Raw genomic sequence first — 17,131 nt, 5'->3', positions numbered from 1 at the left:
GGACGCCGGATAAGTCATACAAGTACCTATGTGCATAGTAGATGACACTAAGGCGCACGTAGGAGCAAGAGAAATCCCTCCGAGTAGTCACTCCGTCGCTCCGAGGAGTTGTGGTTTTCGCATCGCACAGAGCTTGTCGCATTCGGTGACTAAGGTGCGTTTTCGGGGTCATAGGTACCTGTATTTAACACGTCTCCAGCTTATGCTTACAGAAATTTTTGCGTAGTTTGTGGAGTTGAGCAACTGTGAAGAAAGCTATGATTAGTTCCGTTTAGTCTTTGACACAGCGAGTGGTGCTCGACAAGTGCTATCCACGCCCTTGAATAAAGGTCACATACCCGCGTCATCGCCTGTCAGGTGGAGGGTGGCCAGTCCATGCCAGTAGCTCAGCCAGCTTCTCCGAAATTAGCGGAACGCGTGCACATCAGCTGAAACGTGTATTCAGTTAAAACCAATGCAAGCGCCCGTGGCACCACCTTCACCGTCAGTCAGTGTTTCCCTTTCTGGCTCCTACGAGGCTTCAAGCGCAAAGTGGTACCGTTTTCCCACCACAAAACCAGCCGTAAAAATATTCCCAGGTTGCACTGGACGCCCGCCGCACATTTTGCACATAGCTTTAGTGCGCCAGTGTGCGAGTCCTGCTAGAACCCTGCCTCGGCCGCATCCTCGCCGGGAGATTTGAGGGGGCCTCGGTTTGCTGCGTGGGGCATCGCCCTGACCAAATAAGGCCGCCTTGTGCGGAGGAGGGGGCACGGGAGCGGTGGCATCCGATCGGAACACACACTGCACAGGTCAAGTGGCCTCGCAGCCCCCGAAGCATGCCCCCTGTCAGAACAGGATTTCTCTCCAGCAGAACGCGCGCAGTTCGCCCGCTTTCTACCCCCCTTCCGTCCAGCAGCTTTCGAAATGCTCGGCGTATTCGCTCTTTTGTGTGTGTGTGTTCTTCCACTTGAACTGCGCACAAAGGAGCGGGCGCTGTGAAAACGCCGGGAAACCGCTGGAGAACCCCCGTAGCATGCAGCCGTTTCTTTTTTTTTTTTTTTCTATTCTCAACCACTGGACCCGTACGGAGCGCGATAGATATGCGCGGCTGCAGACCTTGTTCCGTTTCCACGAGCATTCCTCACTTGAAATGCCCCAGTAAGGGGCCTTCGTAAGGGCTGAAATATCTGGTGCCGCTTGCCCCAAAGAAGGCGGACATATGCTGCCTCAGTGGCATTATCCTACTGATCCTAAGATCGCGGGATCGGAACCCGTCGGCATTTCGATGGCGGCCAAATGCAAAAACGGTCGTGTGCTGTGTGGCGTCCCGGCCGGTCTAAATTAACCCGGAGCCTTCCACGCCGGCGTCCCTCGTAGCCACCCAAGTGTCCGTAAATGTTATTGGTGAAGTGATATGTTGGCGAAAAGGGGTGGGGGGGCACTTACGCCTCTAGCTTCGTTTTACGGCGACGACGGCGCTCAGCGAGAAGACTGCGACGTTGCGTTTTACTCACCCGTCTTCGGCTGTCTTAGTGACGCCAGTCGAAAGATACAACAGAAAATTTTCTGTCTTCACAACAGATTTTCTGTAATGTTTTTTCCCGTGAACTTTGTATACTGGTAACACATTTTTCCTTTAACTACAAAATTGCGTGTTGCCTTCAGAAAAATGCTTCAGTACTACAAGACTGTTGAAAAGTACTACAGAAAAAATACTATAAAACAGAAAAGTCGGTCGTTAAGACAAATTGATTGATTGATTGATTGATTGATTGAAAGTCCTTCATTTTGAGAGGAAGGCACGAGGCCACAATGGGGGGAAAGGGGGAAAGAATATTTTATATGTTTTTGACAGACGCTTCTGTCACTTCTGTCATTTTTTTTTTTCGACTTCATATGCATGCTGACGCGCGTGTGGCATGGAATTCGGCTTTTTTTTTTTTCGTACCTTGCGACCTCTTAGTGGAGGTGGTCTTTGTTTGCGCAGCTCGTCTGCAGCCTGGGCCTGGTACTGTTCCACGCGCTCGAGTACGGGCTCCGGCCGGACGAGGAGCATGTCTTGAGCCGCCCTTTCGAGATGCTGCTGGACCGCATGACGTCGGCCGACCCCGACCTCAGCTCTGACGCCGAGCTGAGCTCGGACGACGACTCTGGTGAAGAGGACTGCCACGACGAGGGCATCGAGAAGGACTCTGGCGAAGACGACCCCGGCGGCGGCGACGGCGGGGCCGGCAAGTCTCCGCATCGGGCGGGCCTCACGCTCGCCAAAGTGCTCGAGGTGCGTGCGAGACGCGTCGCTGACCGCGCTCACTTGCGCTGCTCAGGGGAGCGGCGTTGTTTAACGGTCACGCAGAAACGCTCTTGGCGGAGACAGTTGGCGCGGCTCCTTTGTTCGGTTCCACGTGTGACGTGCGCTCGTCATCGCGGGCAGACCGATGCTCGCGCTCTCACGACTTCGCCCTTGACCGCTTCGGAGACGGCGCGCTTCCGGCCGTTTCTTCGTTTACGGCGCACAGAGGGACCTTCTTATCGAGTCGTGACCGCAGGGCCCCTGCCGAGCACGTTTTGGTCAGCTCCGCGTGGGCCCGCACTGCGAGCGTCGACAATGCTCGCTCGCCGCGGCGCTGCTCATCACGGACGCGCTGGTGCTCGTCTTCTTGACGGGCGGGTGGCGCCAGAGCCGCAAGAGTGGCCAGCGTTGTCCCGCGGGTCGCCAACTGCGTGTCTCTCGTGCAGGCGTGCTCGCTCATGTCGGTCAACCGCACTTAAAAGGAAGAAACTGCTCGAGAATTACAGGAAACGCATGCACGTTGCCTTGTACGTGCTGTTGCAAGTGTTCCCGCCTTGCGCATTCTTCCTACCCGTAGGCTGCTTCGGATTTCTTCTATTTGACAGAGAAAAAGTGACTCTCGCTTCTAAGCTCAGTGCAGTTCAGAAAGCGTTATTTCGCCGAATCACCGCTCCCATTCAGACAGCTCTCGCTTCAGCCCTCGTGCCATGTGCAAAACTTGAAAGAATGTCACGCTTGACATGCGTTTTTTTTTTTTTTTAATTTTGAGGTCGTTATCGTTTTCTGTATAGATCGTTATCGTTTCCTTGTGTGACAAAAAAAAAATAAAGCCTACATAACTGATCATGCGGCACAATGTATGACTTCATATGACTGCTGGGCAGTGTGTTTATATAGAAAGATAATGCTGATTTGTTAGTTGTCTCTTCTGATAGCAGGTCTTGGTGTGCTTTTGCAGATGTGTGCATCTCATCTACAGAACCCATCACAGGCTGACATGCACTACAAGGCTGTTTGCAGGGCCCTGGTTGCAGAAGCCCTGGAACTGTCAACATTCCTGCAAAAAATATCTAGTGGAACCAAAGTAAGTGTTCACAGGGCAGTTTAGTGCAGTATAACAATAATGTGGTTTGTGACTAGATGGTGGTCACATGGAATCCAATTTTTGAAGAAGCCCTGTGTTGAATTCATATGTTTAAAGTTCAGAATGGTTTGCACATGGCCCATGTTCATGCGGGGGTCATAATAGTTTATTTTATTTTCTTTTACAGGAATTTATCAAGTGTCATCGCAGTGGTCCAGATACCTCAGATACCTCAGATCTCGACGGCTTACAGTTTCATGACTGGGTAATGGCTCCTTCATAAAATGTTTGCTATGTTGCGTGTAGCGATGCAGGCAAGCTGCCATTGGTAGCTTTACTGTGATGAAAAATATGAACCCACTTTCTCTTCTTTTCACTAGAGGAATAGTGAAATAGTTTTATTAGGATGGCTTTGTGTGATCCACAATCTACCTATATCTACCTGCATCCTGTGCAGGTTGATTATACGGCATGATGGACATTTTTTTCATGATAGAGTGGAACAAAAAGATCAGTAATTAATTCAACTGTTTAATTTTTGCTTTTAGAGTTCAAGATTATATTGAGAAATTGAAGACCTTCAACATGAAAGGTGAAACCAGTTTATAGAATTTCTGAATGAGCATCCTTCTTCAAGATATGGAGCTTACAAATACGCGTTTGACAGCTCGTTAAGTTGCCTTTCCTGCTTTACATATTTATAAAATGGCATTGCTACACGTGATATCGTCATAGGAATCACGTAAACTGCGTCTGTACATGATTCAATGGACTCCCATTTTATCATTGTGTAACGTGGGAAAGCCAACTGGAAAAGCTTTCAATGGCTAAAAGGTTGAGTGTTTGCTTCCCCGCATGTGTAATGTTACTTTGCAATATGAGATTGTTGCAGCTAGTTCCATTTTGTTCCTTATTTTACTTTTGTTCACGCTGTTTTATTTGTATGTGTTATTTTACCCTCTCCTGTATGAGCTTGAAGAACGCTTTTATTATTAATAAATGCAACTAATAAGTGTTTTTCACTTTTGATATCTCAAAGCACAATGCTGATTCAGAAATTTCAAAAACTATGCTCGCCTTCTATTTTGCTAGCCTTCAGTTTGCTGTATAACCTTGTGCCTAAAAGTTTTTCAGTTACTTTTAGTTAATTATTGGTCTTTTCATTGCATTATATCATGTAAATAATGTACACTTATGTATAAAATCAAACTATAAGACCGCAGTGAAGCATCTTTCACAGCTTTTAAAAGAAAATTCTGTATTGAATAATTTGAAATGCCAGTATAACAGTTTGGTCAGAGCAACGTGATGGCATGTAATAGGTCTAAATTGAACAAATAACTCTGCATTGGTCAAAATTTTCTTGAAGGTACAAACTGAATATTAAGCATGAGATATTTGCTTCCTTTGCTTTATTTTTATTTTTGTGCAACACATAGCTTAGTGTCTAGCATGTCTGATCCGGCATCTACTAGGTGCTAAATACAGTAAAGGATTTTTATCGACACTTATTCAATCAGTGGATGCACTTGTTTTTATGTATCCTATGCTGGAAGCCATGATCAGCTCATGATAGTGGTTGCATGCTGGCAAAAGTAAGGAACCGTAAACTGGTATGGCCCCAGCCAGTAGACCATAATTACACCGCTTTAGCATATCATAGCTTCCACTCGCGTTTCCACATGAAAAGCCAGTGAAGGATACTGACCTATAAAGTATACAGTGACAACAGTTCTTGTGGGGGAGCCACCGCGGTGGCTCACTGGTTATGGTGCTCGGCTGGTGACCGCGGGTTTTGATCCCAGCCGTGGCAGTCTCATTTTGATGAAGGTGAAATGCTAGAGGCCGATGTACTGTGTGATGTCAGTGTACATTAAAGAACCCCAGGCGGTTGAAATTATCCGAAACCCTCCATTACAGCATTACAGCAGATAAGCTTGGTTTAACGTGCTCTTGGTTGCTGTGAGGAACCAATAACAATAACGTTTTCATTCTGCTGTCTGTGCGTTTCATTTTATTTTAAAGCTCCCTTTATCACATTGCATGAAACACCCCGTTTATCTGTTGGACGTGTGTCTGTTTAGAATTGTGTGAACAGGGTGCCTGCCTATCTGGGAAACCAGAAAATATGAGGTCATTTGGGCGTTTTGAAGAGGTCGAACAGAAGGCAGGAAATTCTTACAGTTCTCCCAGTTTTTGGTGTTCCAGATGAACCCTAATGGATGCATGTTGGTTATGGCAGTTGTCATAGCAGCGGTTTCATTGTTTCAAGATAGCAGAGGCACAAGTGCTTTGACTGCATTTCATTTACCTTTGACAGGTGATTGACTTCACAGTCTGGGCAAGGTGGCAGTCATTCTTCAATACACGTCGCATCTAATTTTCCTCCTGCCGCACCTGAGTGCAGTCAAACATTACTGCTGCTCCCTCTTTGATCTTATCATACCACAACACTCCCAAAGCTGAAAATTTGTTCATGAACACTGGATAAAGAACAACACATCATAAGAGGTTTTTAGAATGGGTTGGTTATCCCACCTTGCTGTAAGCAGTGTATTTGATGTGCATTCTTTGCTCTAATAATAACTTGCCTAAGCAACTTATTGTGGTTAGTAACCCTGGTAATTACGGAAAGCATTTTCTTATTCAAGACTTTGATGGACATTTGTTTGCTGGAATTGTCAGTCTCGTAATATGAATTTGCGGTCACTGACCAGCTGACTGTCTTTTGTCCAGAAGCCATCATGCCTGGACAAGGTTCACCCTCCCCATACTAACACCCTTCCCACTTCACACCCTCCTCCCCCTCACGGGCCTTCCTCCTCGCAGTGAAGACCCCATTTGAACCCCGCCAATGATGAACACTTTGCCCAGACAAAGACCAGTCCTCTTGTCAAAACTTTCAAGAACCATCTGCCTGCGCTCTCTCTACCATTCGTCCAAATGGTTATAGTGTCGCTCAAAGTGGTGTAGAATTGTGAGAAGGGAATAATTACAGTCAACATCACCTTATTTCAGCTGTATTGCTACAGGAAAGGCCACAGGGTGGCTATTCTTGAATTACAAAGGCTTGAAAAGCTTTCTATTGTAATCACTGGGGTATCCTCAGATGGATGTTAAATGTAGTTGTTCTCTTGCTTGTAAGAGAATGGAAAGTTGGTGTTTTGCACTCATATGTAGGAAAAAGCAGCGTGTAGGGGGAGTAGGACACAAGAAAAGGAGTTGAGTGTGTGAGCATCTTTTCAACCTCTTTTCATGTGTCCTACACCTCCTAAGTGCTGTTTTTTCTTAAATATGAATTCCCTTGCTTGACTGCTGCTTCAGAAGAGATGCACAAGCCATCTTTGTTGTGTGTATTGGCTCTTTATCTGGCTTTCCGACATCACTTGTTTTGCAACATGGCCTTGATGTGGCAACAAGAGCTTGCAAAAGAAATGATGGGCATCTGAGGTATTTATATAGTCTTTAGAGTAATGTAGATGAGCGTGCATTTCTGATTAGCTCACATTTTATTCTCTGCAATAATGGCTTAGCTTGTACATGTATTGTGCGAGGAGTGGCATTATGCATAGGTATTTTCACACAATGCACAGACAAGCATGTGCACACCAAAGTTTGTTTCCATGGTCAACAGGATGGAGGTGTGAAGGCGATAAAAATCTTGAGCCTGTATTTGTTATTTCTAATGCTGTTTTGCTGTACCGATTGCTTTTAAATGCATGTAATGCATTTTTGATGACAGAGGAGCTGTGTGACAGAGAGCTTTAGCCTAGCATGTTCAGCGATGCACTGCCATGACTTGCCGTTTTTGAGGAGCCAGGCATGCGTGTGCTGCTTACCTGGTGCATGTGTAGGCACCCGATGCGTGCAGATAAGTCATCGAGTGAGCTAGCATAACACGACGCCCAATTAGCTAGTGTTGTCCACTGCCAGTCAGTGCATTGCAGAACTGACTGCACTCTATTCCAGGGCTCTTTGCCTAATCTGGCCTGAGTGTCTTTTGCACTGCTTTAAGTAGCATTAGTTGGCCCATCCTTCATACATAAATGTCAGGTTTGTAGGCAGAAGCCAAAAAAGTTACATCTTCAGCTTGCCAAGACAGCTTTTCAAACTGTAAATTAACACCGTTGCTGTGTCATAGGTTCACGAAGCTTGGTGTTTCTCTGAGTTTAAGTGCCTACTCCAGGCCTTCACTGTAGATGCATTGTATGCACAGGCAGCTTGGTGTTCTTTTAAGAATTAACTGAATATGTGGAACCAACCAAACCATTGCTGACGTCTGCAGAGTTGTATAGCCTTGCGTAGCCTGACATTCGTCTGATATGAGGCAGATGTGAAAAATAATCATTGTATAGTCCAGGTTGTACAGTCCAGTGCCACTTGTTGTGCTGGTGGCACTGTGCCATAAAGCACAGTTTCTTGAGTCATTCTTGTTGCAAATCAAACGTGGTTAGCAGTAGTTCCTTATACAGTTGACCAAAATATATTGAACCCGCATATTCCGAATTATTAGCTCTATCGAGTACCCAGATTATCCCCTTTAAAATCTTGTGTAAAAGTATAGGAAAGTAGCACTGCTTGACTGTGTGATATGCAGTCGAGCCCACTTATAACAGCCACAGATATAGCGAATGCTTGGTTATTACGATTGTGGGCGGTGCTACCGTAAAATTATGTATTAAGGCAATGACAACGCATCTCAGGTAGAACAAACAACTGTGGCCGCATCACTCAGTTATAGCGAACAAGGAGGCGCCTTAAAATTGCCCCCGCAATCGAAAAACTCACACTTCCAGCAAATGCGTAGCCCCAAGAGCTTCTCTCTTTCCCCGTGACACCACCCCAGAGAAAACATGACGACCCAAAAAAAGCAGTAAAAAAGGCAGCATTGAAACTTTAGATAACCGCTGGCTAAGCGCATGCCGATGGCCTGCAAGTCAATCGTCTCATCTGTGTCGGTCGGGCAAAATTTGTAAAGTAGAAGCGCGGTGGGCACGAGACAGGGGCAGCATCAAAAGTGAAGCTACACTGCACACGGTCAGGGATCAACCAACAATAGTGATTTGAAAAGTTGGTATGCCTTGCTGGAACAGCTGGTCATGTGGTATGTGACTACTGCCCAGTCAGCTGTCGACTTTTTCTGCTGTTACCATGTGCAGACAGTGCTCAGAAAACAAACGGTGCAGCTGATACATTCTGTGACAACGTGCACTACGCTAAGCTTTGTCGCTGCATGGGCCCAGGAATGACAGATGACACTGCGCGCTGCGCCCCGGAAAGTGGCGCTTCTCCTAACAGCATTCTAGGTGCACTTTCTGCGTGACTTTGTGCCCCGCGTGACGAGCTGAACTTGGGCTGTGCTTGAGGATGGCGTTTGGCCTTTTACAGGCATCTGCTAATATTCGATTCGATCCGAATGTTTGGTATTCGAAATCTCGAATTCGCTTTTGGTTCAGTATATCTCCTCTGGGATGGCACCGTGGCGTGCTTGCAACCAAAGCCACGTGCCTGCTCTCCCGCGTGTATGCCGTAGCCGATCCGCTCATGCTCGCGGCAACAGGTGCGAGCAGGTGGAAACACGGAGCCCAGATCTGTACCTGCCAGTTGTCCATGGTCGCACTACTCGTGGTGCACACATGCCATAACCTGCACGGCTGCGTGCATCGATGGAGAGGTTTAGCATAGCGCGAGCCACTTCCACGTGCAGCTAGTGTGCACACGCCAACGAGGCAGGCGTGCAAATGAGTGGCCGGCACCTGATGCCTGCTGGCATTGTCGTGACGATCTGCGCATGTGCAGTGGCTCCCCGAGGAAGCAGATCGCGCCATGCTAGATCTTTCTAATCAGAGGATGCACACCCTTGACTTTCGCAGAATGAGTCTGAGCTGACTGCAGCTGCCGCAGCCGCTTTTCTCTGGGTGAAATTTGCTAAACATGCGCTATGCCGGGAGCATGAAGGGAGCTAGCACGAGACACATGGAGATGGATGCCTCTTTACGATGCCGGCTGTATATGACTGTATATGTATATGAAACAGTGACAGTTCTACTGTATATGAAACATCGGAAAGCACATTTGTCACTGAATTATGGGAACATACAGGCGCAGTGCATCTTGTAACTACATGGCATTGGCTTCTGCTTGCCTTTTCATGAGTAGCAAAGACTGCAAGCGCCCATTTTCCTTGTCCATTGATATTCATGGTAGACTCACCAGTAACATTATAGTAAATGCTACAGGACCTTTCTGATAAAGCTTTCTCTCTAAAACGATGTTCATGTTGAAGTGAACATTGTGTTTTCCTGGTTGCCAAGACAAGGGTCATATGAAATTCTGATACTTGTGAAAATTGAGCTGTGAAGCTTTTATAGCCACCACTTTACCCAACTTGCCATAATATCTGTTGACTGCCATTATGCTTTTCATTTTCATGGTGTCAGGGAAATTTGATCGAATGAGTCAGAGATAACCGAAAGAAATTTAGCAATTTGAGTTACCAGTGTGGTAAAGTGTATTCCTGATTCCCCTGTGTATTTTACTTTTGCTTTGTAGGCTATGCTATGGATGCAGGTTATTCGGGAACTTCGACAGGGAGTCAAGCTGAAGAAAGTTGATGTTGAAACGCACCTGCACCCCGTAGAGTATGAGATGACACCTTATGAGATGTTGCTGGATGACATCCGATCGCAGAGGTACAAGCTCAACAAAGTCATGGTACGTTTGTCTTTTGTATAGTATTGGCTGTGGAAATATGCATTGTTGGCTGGGATTAATAATTAGAAATAGTTGTTTGTATATTAATACATGGAGAAACTGATATACTACAAATTTCTGTTCACTAATTGAGTCAGCCCTGTATAAATGTTAAGCACCTTAGTCTTTCTTTTCTTGAAAGGATCAAAATTTATGTAAATTATTTATGTGAAGGTTTGGTATAAAAGACCCTTTGAAAGCTTCTAGTTACGAAAATAGTCTTTCTAGAAAATGTGTAAGCATTGCTGAGAACTTTGAGTGCTATTTGCTCCACCTGCTGTCATTGACAATGATTCCAAGTGCCACTTTCTTTTGGAATGTAGCTGCGTACTCCTGAAGTGGCAATTCAAGACAAAGTGTTCACGCTGTAAGTGACTCTAAATTTTCCCATCTGAGTGGGCTGTAAAATAACGTCGGAAACGTTCGCAGTGCAGAGTGGTGCTGCAGAACGGCACCTTAGCATAGCGAGCTCTGCATTCTAAGGCAACACGACCTGCTCAACGCAGACTGGCTGCAGTGTGCAGGAAAATGGGCAGCTTGCTCTTCTCAAACACTGCCATGTCATCTTTGTGTCTTCCACATGCTGTCAGGTTCTGAGAATAGATGTTCTTGTAAGCAAGGGCAACAACTGTAGACATTGCTAATCGGGTGCTTTCCAGATTTTCAACTTGTTACTTTTTTTTCTTGTAGCCATTTAATGGCCCCTTTTATACACCTGAAGTTATTTACTTCAGACTGCAGGGTTTAAGAAGGAAGTGACAGAGAAGGTGAGATGTGGACTTACGTGAAATGGAATCAGCTTGTGTTTTGCGCAGGCCATTCAGAATTGATTTTGTGTACTTTAAAATATATGGAAGAAAATGTGAAGGCGTATTGCCACCCTTTCTGGGGATAGTCTCAACATTTTTCTGCATGAACAAGACAGTTAGCATTGAACTAAACATTGATATAATGGTATCAATTGATTTGCAAAACTAGAAGTATGAAAATTGTATGTTTTGTTTGCAGGTATTTACAGATATTGTCAGCAGCACTAGTTAGCAGATATATCTGTTAGCAAGCTTCACATGTTTGTGCATCTAAGAGAGAGGGAGGCCTGGGGTGGCTATTAGTGTTTTGTGTTGTGGCAGTATTGAAAGGGTTTCTAATGACTAGCGGACATGTTATTGTGGCAAAGTCACCTGTGATGTCATTGAGCTGAACGTTGCAAAGGCAGTGCAGCAGTGGTGTGTATTGCAGCGTGCTTTAGAAAGTGACATCCATGGTAGTTATCATATTTTAGAAGTGACAGGGGTATTGAAGAGTGCTATCGTATTTCATTTTGTTTATGAATGTTGTGAATGCTTATATATGTAGGCATGCAGGTAACATACTCAGACTGTGGTGCAACTCTGTGTTGAAGGGTTGTGCCTTGTAATTGATGTAAGTTGAAAAATTGAGAGCAGTCTGCACGCGATAAGATGCACACCTCACTGGCTTCCCTTTGTGCTCCTTTGTTTTGGAATGCACCATCGCACTCTAGTGTCCCTTTCACATGGCCACCTTGGACTAAAGAGATGTGAGGCTGGCAAGGGAGTCTGTCTGTAATGTAATGGAAATTGCTGTATCATAGCATGGTAGGAGCTTTTTGCTAGTGTACCAGGAGTTTTTTAGTCACTGTAATTGGCAAAAACAAGAAATGTAACACAGCTAAGGAAAAAGGCTAAAAAAAGTGATGCAGATAAACCATATCTGTAAAATATTCCTAAAATATTTTTGTACGGCGTTTGTACAAATGCAACAGAATAAATGAAAATTTGACAGTAAAAAAATTATAATTATTGCAACATGCTATCGTCGCTAGCAGTGCTGGCAGGAGTGTACCTTGGGTTGTTCAGACCAATTAATTGTAACATACGTCTCATGAAGCGCAATTCTTTGCGTGAAGCGTGGTCGTTAACCTGAGCAATGAGTCAGGCAGTGTGAGGACATGGTACACTATATTCACAGGCTGCTTTTGTCATGAAATCTTGGAGTGTCTTTTTGTCATGCTCATGTCGTGTTCAAACTTTATGTAATGCATTCTTGCAAGCCATGGTGCAGCTGATAGATGCTACCATCTGGACATGATGCGGACGTTTTGCATGTACATTTTTGTGCAAGAAATAGTCGGTCAAGAAAAGTAAGCGAAGGATAGTTTAAGTTGGTAAAAAAATTTACTCTCTACAATGCAAAAAATATGTATGCATAAGCAAATATTTATTTGGGAAAATATATACATAGATGTACAAAGAACCTCATTGATACGTTCCTGGATCATACGATTTAAGTGCTCATACATTCATAATTTTGTGAAATCAGAATTGTATGATACGTTTAGCGACGAACACAAGGTCCAGTAACGCATGAGGGGTCCGAACCTAGGGGCACGCACACTAGCGTAGCGGCAGTCAGTTGTCAGAGCAGCTTATTCACAGCACAAAACTGTAATGAGATGAAGCATTCGAAACTACACCTAAGCATGAACTTATGGGCAGGCGAGGGGCACACGACAGGAAGAGCAGAAGCACAGGGCAGTCATTTGCCAGAATGGCTTCTCCGCAATGCACAAGTAAGATTGGGCAAATCATCCATAAATGAGGACTATGCACTAACGACAGGCCAAGCTGGGGGCATGCGACATGTACCCTGCAGCTCGGCCCATGTGTGCAGTTAGCTGCTAGAGTGGGTTCTTTGCAGTGCATGAATGCAATGGGGCGAAGCATTTGAAACCGACAGCTGTGACAACAGACATCCAGGCTACTTTTCCCCTTGCTGTCGCCAAGCTGGATCTGTTGTGATGCTTTCACACTAAAGACAAAGCAAATGCGGATAGAAGCCCACAAGCACTGGAAATGCTCTTTAGCCTTTGTACCAACATGTGCTGATGAGCCTTTTTAGTAAACAAAGGTGTTAATATATGCTTGTGTACTTCATTTCCAAGTCATATTTTTCAGTATCTTAATGGCTTTGTATGATACGTTTTCCTGGTGATACACTTTTTTGCCGCATTTCTTAATCTTATCAGTGACGTTCTACTGTATGTGCTTGCACAGCATTGATGTAGCAAACACATAAAACAGGTGCAACAAAAATAGTGGTAAAAGAATGATGTACATCATGGTGGAAATTGTATGGCATTCATGGCATGAGAAATATTCCTGAAAGCACGGTACAAATGTTGTTGTATGTTGCTGGAAGTTAGGTTTTCCAGTTAGTTAGGTTAGGTTAGGTTAGGTTAGCAGTCATACTTTCCACTGAATAAGGATGCCTTTACTCAAGGCAGTATACTGACATGCACTGACATGCTGAGGTAACTATTGGGCATGGTAGGCCTTCTGTGTGTCGTCTTTTGTGATCACTCTGTTATGTTTGTGTTACTGTGTTGTGTTTTTTCAGGTCTCGGGTTAAGCAGTAAGAGCATAATGGAGTGTCATTGCTGTGGTCCAGTGTATTGCTTGTATGTCGCAACTTTTTGTGGTTGTTTGGGCACTACCTGAATAATTTTTTTAGCTCCTGTATTACTGTGCATCTTCGTTTACTCTATCTTCTCACCTAAAGAAGGGAAAGTGTTAAGCAGGTGAACAAAACTAGTTCCTCACAATTCAGGGTCCATTTAGAAATGCTATCTCAGGTTTTGTCCCATGTGTCATTGCTGTACGAGGTTTTTCTGAAGTGTAAATGGCAGGTTTTAAATGTGCACTCTGGCTTTTTGAATCTGTCATATACTTTTTGTCGGTGGTCTTGTTTCCTTTTACTCCTTGTCATCCGCCCATTACAATGCCTAGTGTTATATTCAAAGTTGTACTTCACTCTAATCAGTTGTACTTGGTTTTAAGAAATCGTGCCTTTCTTGTGCTTACACAGGTTAATGGTGATCTCCCACCTCGTGTGAAGAAAGATGCGCATGCATTAATTTTGGAATTTATCCGTTCTAGGCCTCCACTGTTTCCTGTAAGTATTGCGCTGCTCTTTGCTGAACTCCAGGTAAATGTATGCTAGAGTGCATACTCTGTTGAAAAATATTGCATGTGGCTGTTTGACAGGCCACATTGCGTTGCACATGAGTTAGTATGATATCCACTCTAGTGATTGAGAGCTCTCTTTTGTTGTTTCTGGTCTGCTGGGCTGAAGGATGGTTTACTGAGGTTGGGACATGTTAGAGGGCTGTTGTGACCTGAGGGCTTTCTAATTATTGTTCCATATTTTCAGTGCAGCAAACAAACAGGCACAAAGTAACACCTGTGTCACAAGACAAGTGTCATTTCCATCGAATTACATTAACGTAAATATTGGTTTTTCTGCACACTGTTGCTAGAAAGTAAAAAGTGTAAGTTAGATTATGTATATTCTTGGAACAACACGAATATCCGTAGTGTGACCGAATATTGACACTTGGGTGTAGTCATCACTTCTGACTTAAATTGGACTATGCATGTTCAAAGCATAGCTAGCAAAGCAATGAACAAGTTATTTTTCCTTAAAAGGGCCCTTCGTCATTCTATATCCGATACAAAACTTCTTGCTTTACTTCACTTTTATCCATCCGGTCATAGAATATGCTAACATAGCTTGGTTCCCCCACACTAAAAACAACGCTAAAACGCTCGAAATGGTCCAAAGGAAAGCCTTGCACTTTATCTTCAAGTGCTATGGCCGCATCCATTCAGCCACAGATCTTTTACGCACGGCAGGGCTTCACACGCTGACCAGCCGTGCCAAATTACATTGTCTAAAGTTTTCGTATTTGCTGCTTAATAATGCATTAAAGATGTCTCCTACAGACTTTGTTCGCATAAACACTACAAGAGGAACACGCCACAAGCATGCACTCAACCTTGAAGAATATTTCTGTCACAGTAATACTTTCCAATATTCTTTTTTTCCACAAGTTGTCCGAGATTGAAATTGCTTGCATCCATCAGTCACAGCCCAGCGCACCATAGACAAATTTATTACCCTCGCTGAGAGCTCTGTGCTTTCATTCCTCTCACCATAACCTTGTTCATAATCTTGTAATACTGTGCTCTTCTCAGTGTATTTATTGTACTCAAGTGCCATCAACAGTATTATGACACGATCGCTTTATTTATTATTGCCATGTGTATTGCATGTTTTGGCTTTATTTTCAACTCTTAAAAAAAAAAAAAAGTTAGCACTGAACCTGTAGTTGTATGTTTTGCCCTCTCCTATAAGAATCCCAAGAAGGAATTGACAGTATTCTGAAATAAATAAATAAATAAATAAATAAATAAATAAATAAATAAATAAATAAATAAATAAATAAATAAATAAATAAATAAATAACTAATGTCTTTTGGGAATGATGGCACTGATGTTAGGGAGCATTTATTCAATAAATATTGTCATTGCAAACAGTTGTTATTGATCATCTTATGTAATATCCTGTGCATTTTTTTCTTTTTAAATTGTTCACGTTTCACATTTCACTGCTACTAGCACTACTACTGCGCTTTGAGAACTTCCAGGAATTAAGCGTACTTGAACTACCCAGTGCTGCCGCAAAACACCATCCGCTGCCACCATGGTACAGCAATTTCACTGTATGTGATTACACCTTAAAGGGTAACTCCGAAGGATTTTCAAGCATTTTTGAGCTGACTATCGCATTATTTTTTTTGGACCCCTCTTCCTTAGTTCCAGTGAATAAATTTTCAAGAGGACGAGAAAAACACGTATATAATAGCAAGAAACCAGGAAACCAAAACTGAAAGTTGGTTTCAGCCAAGTATGACGTCTCATTAGACCAAAGTATGATGTCATAGATATTGTCGGGAAGCCTGTCATGTTTTCATTGACTGGCTAAACTGGTGACTAACTGACAGATTGGTTCATTAGCTGCCTAAAATGACCAACAACAAGCTCGAAAATTTTTCCCTTCAGTAAATGCAGAGCGATTGTCAATGGAAGTGCAGCTCGTGATGCCACACACGTAACATTGCTCGTAAGAATCTACTCGATTGAAGACACGAAATAGGAAAATTTTCAACTCATTTGCGCCAAAAGAAAGCATGAGGGCTGGGCACGATACCTCAAAAAAATATCTTCAATACCGATACCCAGTACTCTCCAAAATTTATTTCCAATACTGATACAAGACACAGAGCCGAAATCGATTTCTGATACATATACTCGATACTGTATCATTGATACTTAGGCACATCGCTGAAATCTCCAATAAAACTGGTAACGTGCATCATCCTTTTCTGACAGCGTGCTTGCCCCCGTGTGGAGGGAACCAGCCAGTTATGGGATTTTTTCTACCATTGATCTATGAAAGCTGTCCTAATGCAAAGAATCCCCGAAGGATGCACGAGGTTGAAGGAAACATAGAAAAAATCTGACAGCGGTATTCTAAGTAGTTCTTAAATAGTCCATTAAGCATGTAAGGCATGTCAGGCTGCGAGCATATAGCGTGCACTAGAAGTGCAAAAGTCAGTGCGGCAGCTACTGTTTGAAATACCGAGGTTTAAAAAAATTTGTAGTTACTGCTGATTTTAGAAAAGCAGAAAGGGGGAAAAAAAAGCACAGGAGGCATCTCTGTTACAAAAAAATAAGGATAAAGCAAAAAAATGAGAGGACAAGCTATTCCATTGTTAACTTTGAGTGGAGTATACTATGAGCGTTGTCATGACTGCAAACTATGTTGACACAGCCATGTAATAAGGCTGTATACATGTTTTGTTTAGTAGAGCCCTTCTAAATCACCTGCGAGTACAGCAGACATTCAGAATGCTTGACGCGGTGTAGTAAGATTGTTAGAACGTTTAGAACCTCGTGCGGCACATTGTAACCTGCTTTTTAAGTGCGCAGTACAGCTTATGTCTCAGGTTTGAAACAGAACATTTCTGAGTATATTTACCCAATCATTTTTCTACATGATGCTTCATATAAAAACAGTGACAGTAGCAACAAAAAGCTCGCCAAATACTTTAAAATGCAACTTATAAAAAATAGGCATATATAGTCAAAGTCGCTAGGAG

The 17,131-nt window shown here is 43.7% G+C and overlaps 1 protein-coding gene across 2 annotated transcripts in view; it reads left to right on the top strand.

The window, feature by feature from the left end:
• spir (spire type actin nucleation factor) overlaps positions 1-17,131 on the top strand; it is a 174,570-nt gene that overhangs the window by 98,242 nt on the left and 59,197 nt on the right. For both annotated transcript variants that reach the window (XM_089579856.1, XM_089579855.1), the window contains exons 3-7: positions 1,970-2,260; positions 3,231-3,356; positions 3,544-3,621; positions 9,909-10,070; positions 13,995-14,081. In XM_089579856.1, coding sequence (XP_089435982.1) covers positions 1,970-2,260; positions 3,231-3,356; positions 3,544-3,621; positions 9,909-10,070; positions 13,995-14,081 — 744 coding nt within the window. The remainder of the gene's footprint in view (positions 1-1,969; positions 2,261-3,230; positions 3,357-3,543; positions 3,622-9,908; positions 10,071-13,994; positions 14,082-17,131) is intronic.

Source organism: Amblyomma mixtum, chromosome 3 (assembly GCF_055824585.1).
Source record: "Amblyomma mixtum isolate Tamu chromosome 3, ASM5582458v1, whole genome shotgun sequence".
In the NCBI taxonomy this organism is placed as follows: domain Eukaryota; kingdom Metazoa; phylum Arthropoda; class Arachnida; order Ixodida; family Ixodidae; genus Amblyomma; species Amblyomma mixtum.
The sequence above is the reverse complement of the archived record's forward strand: the minus strand, read 5'-3'. Positions and strand labels throughout refer to the sequence as shown.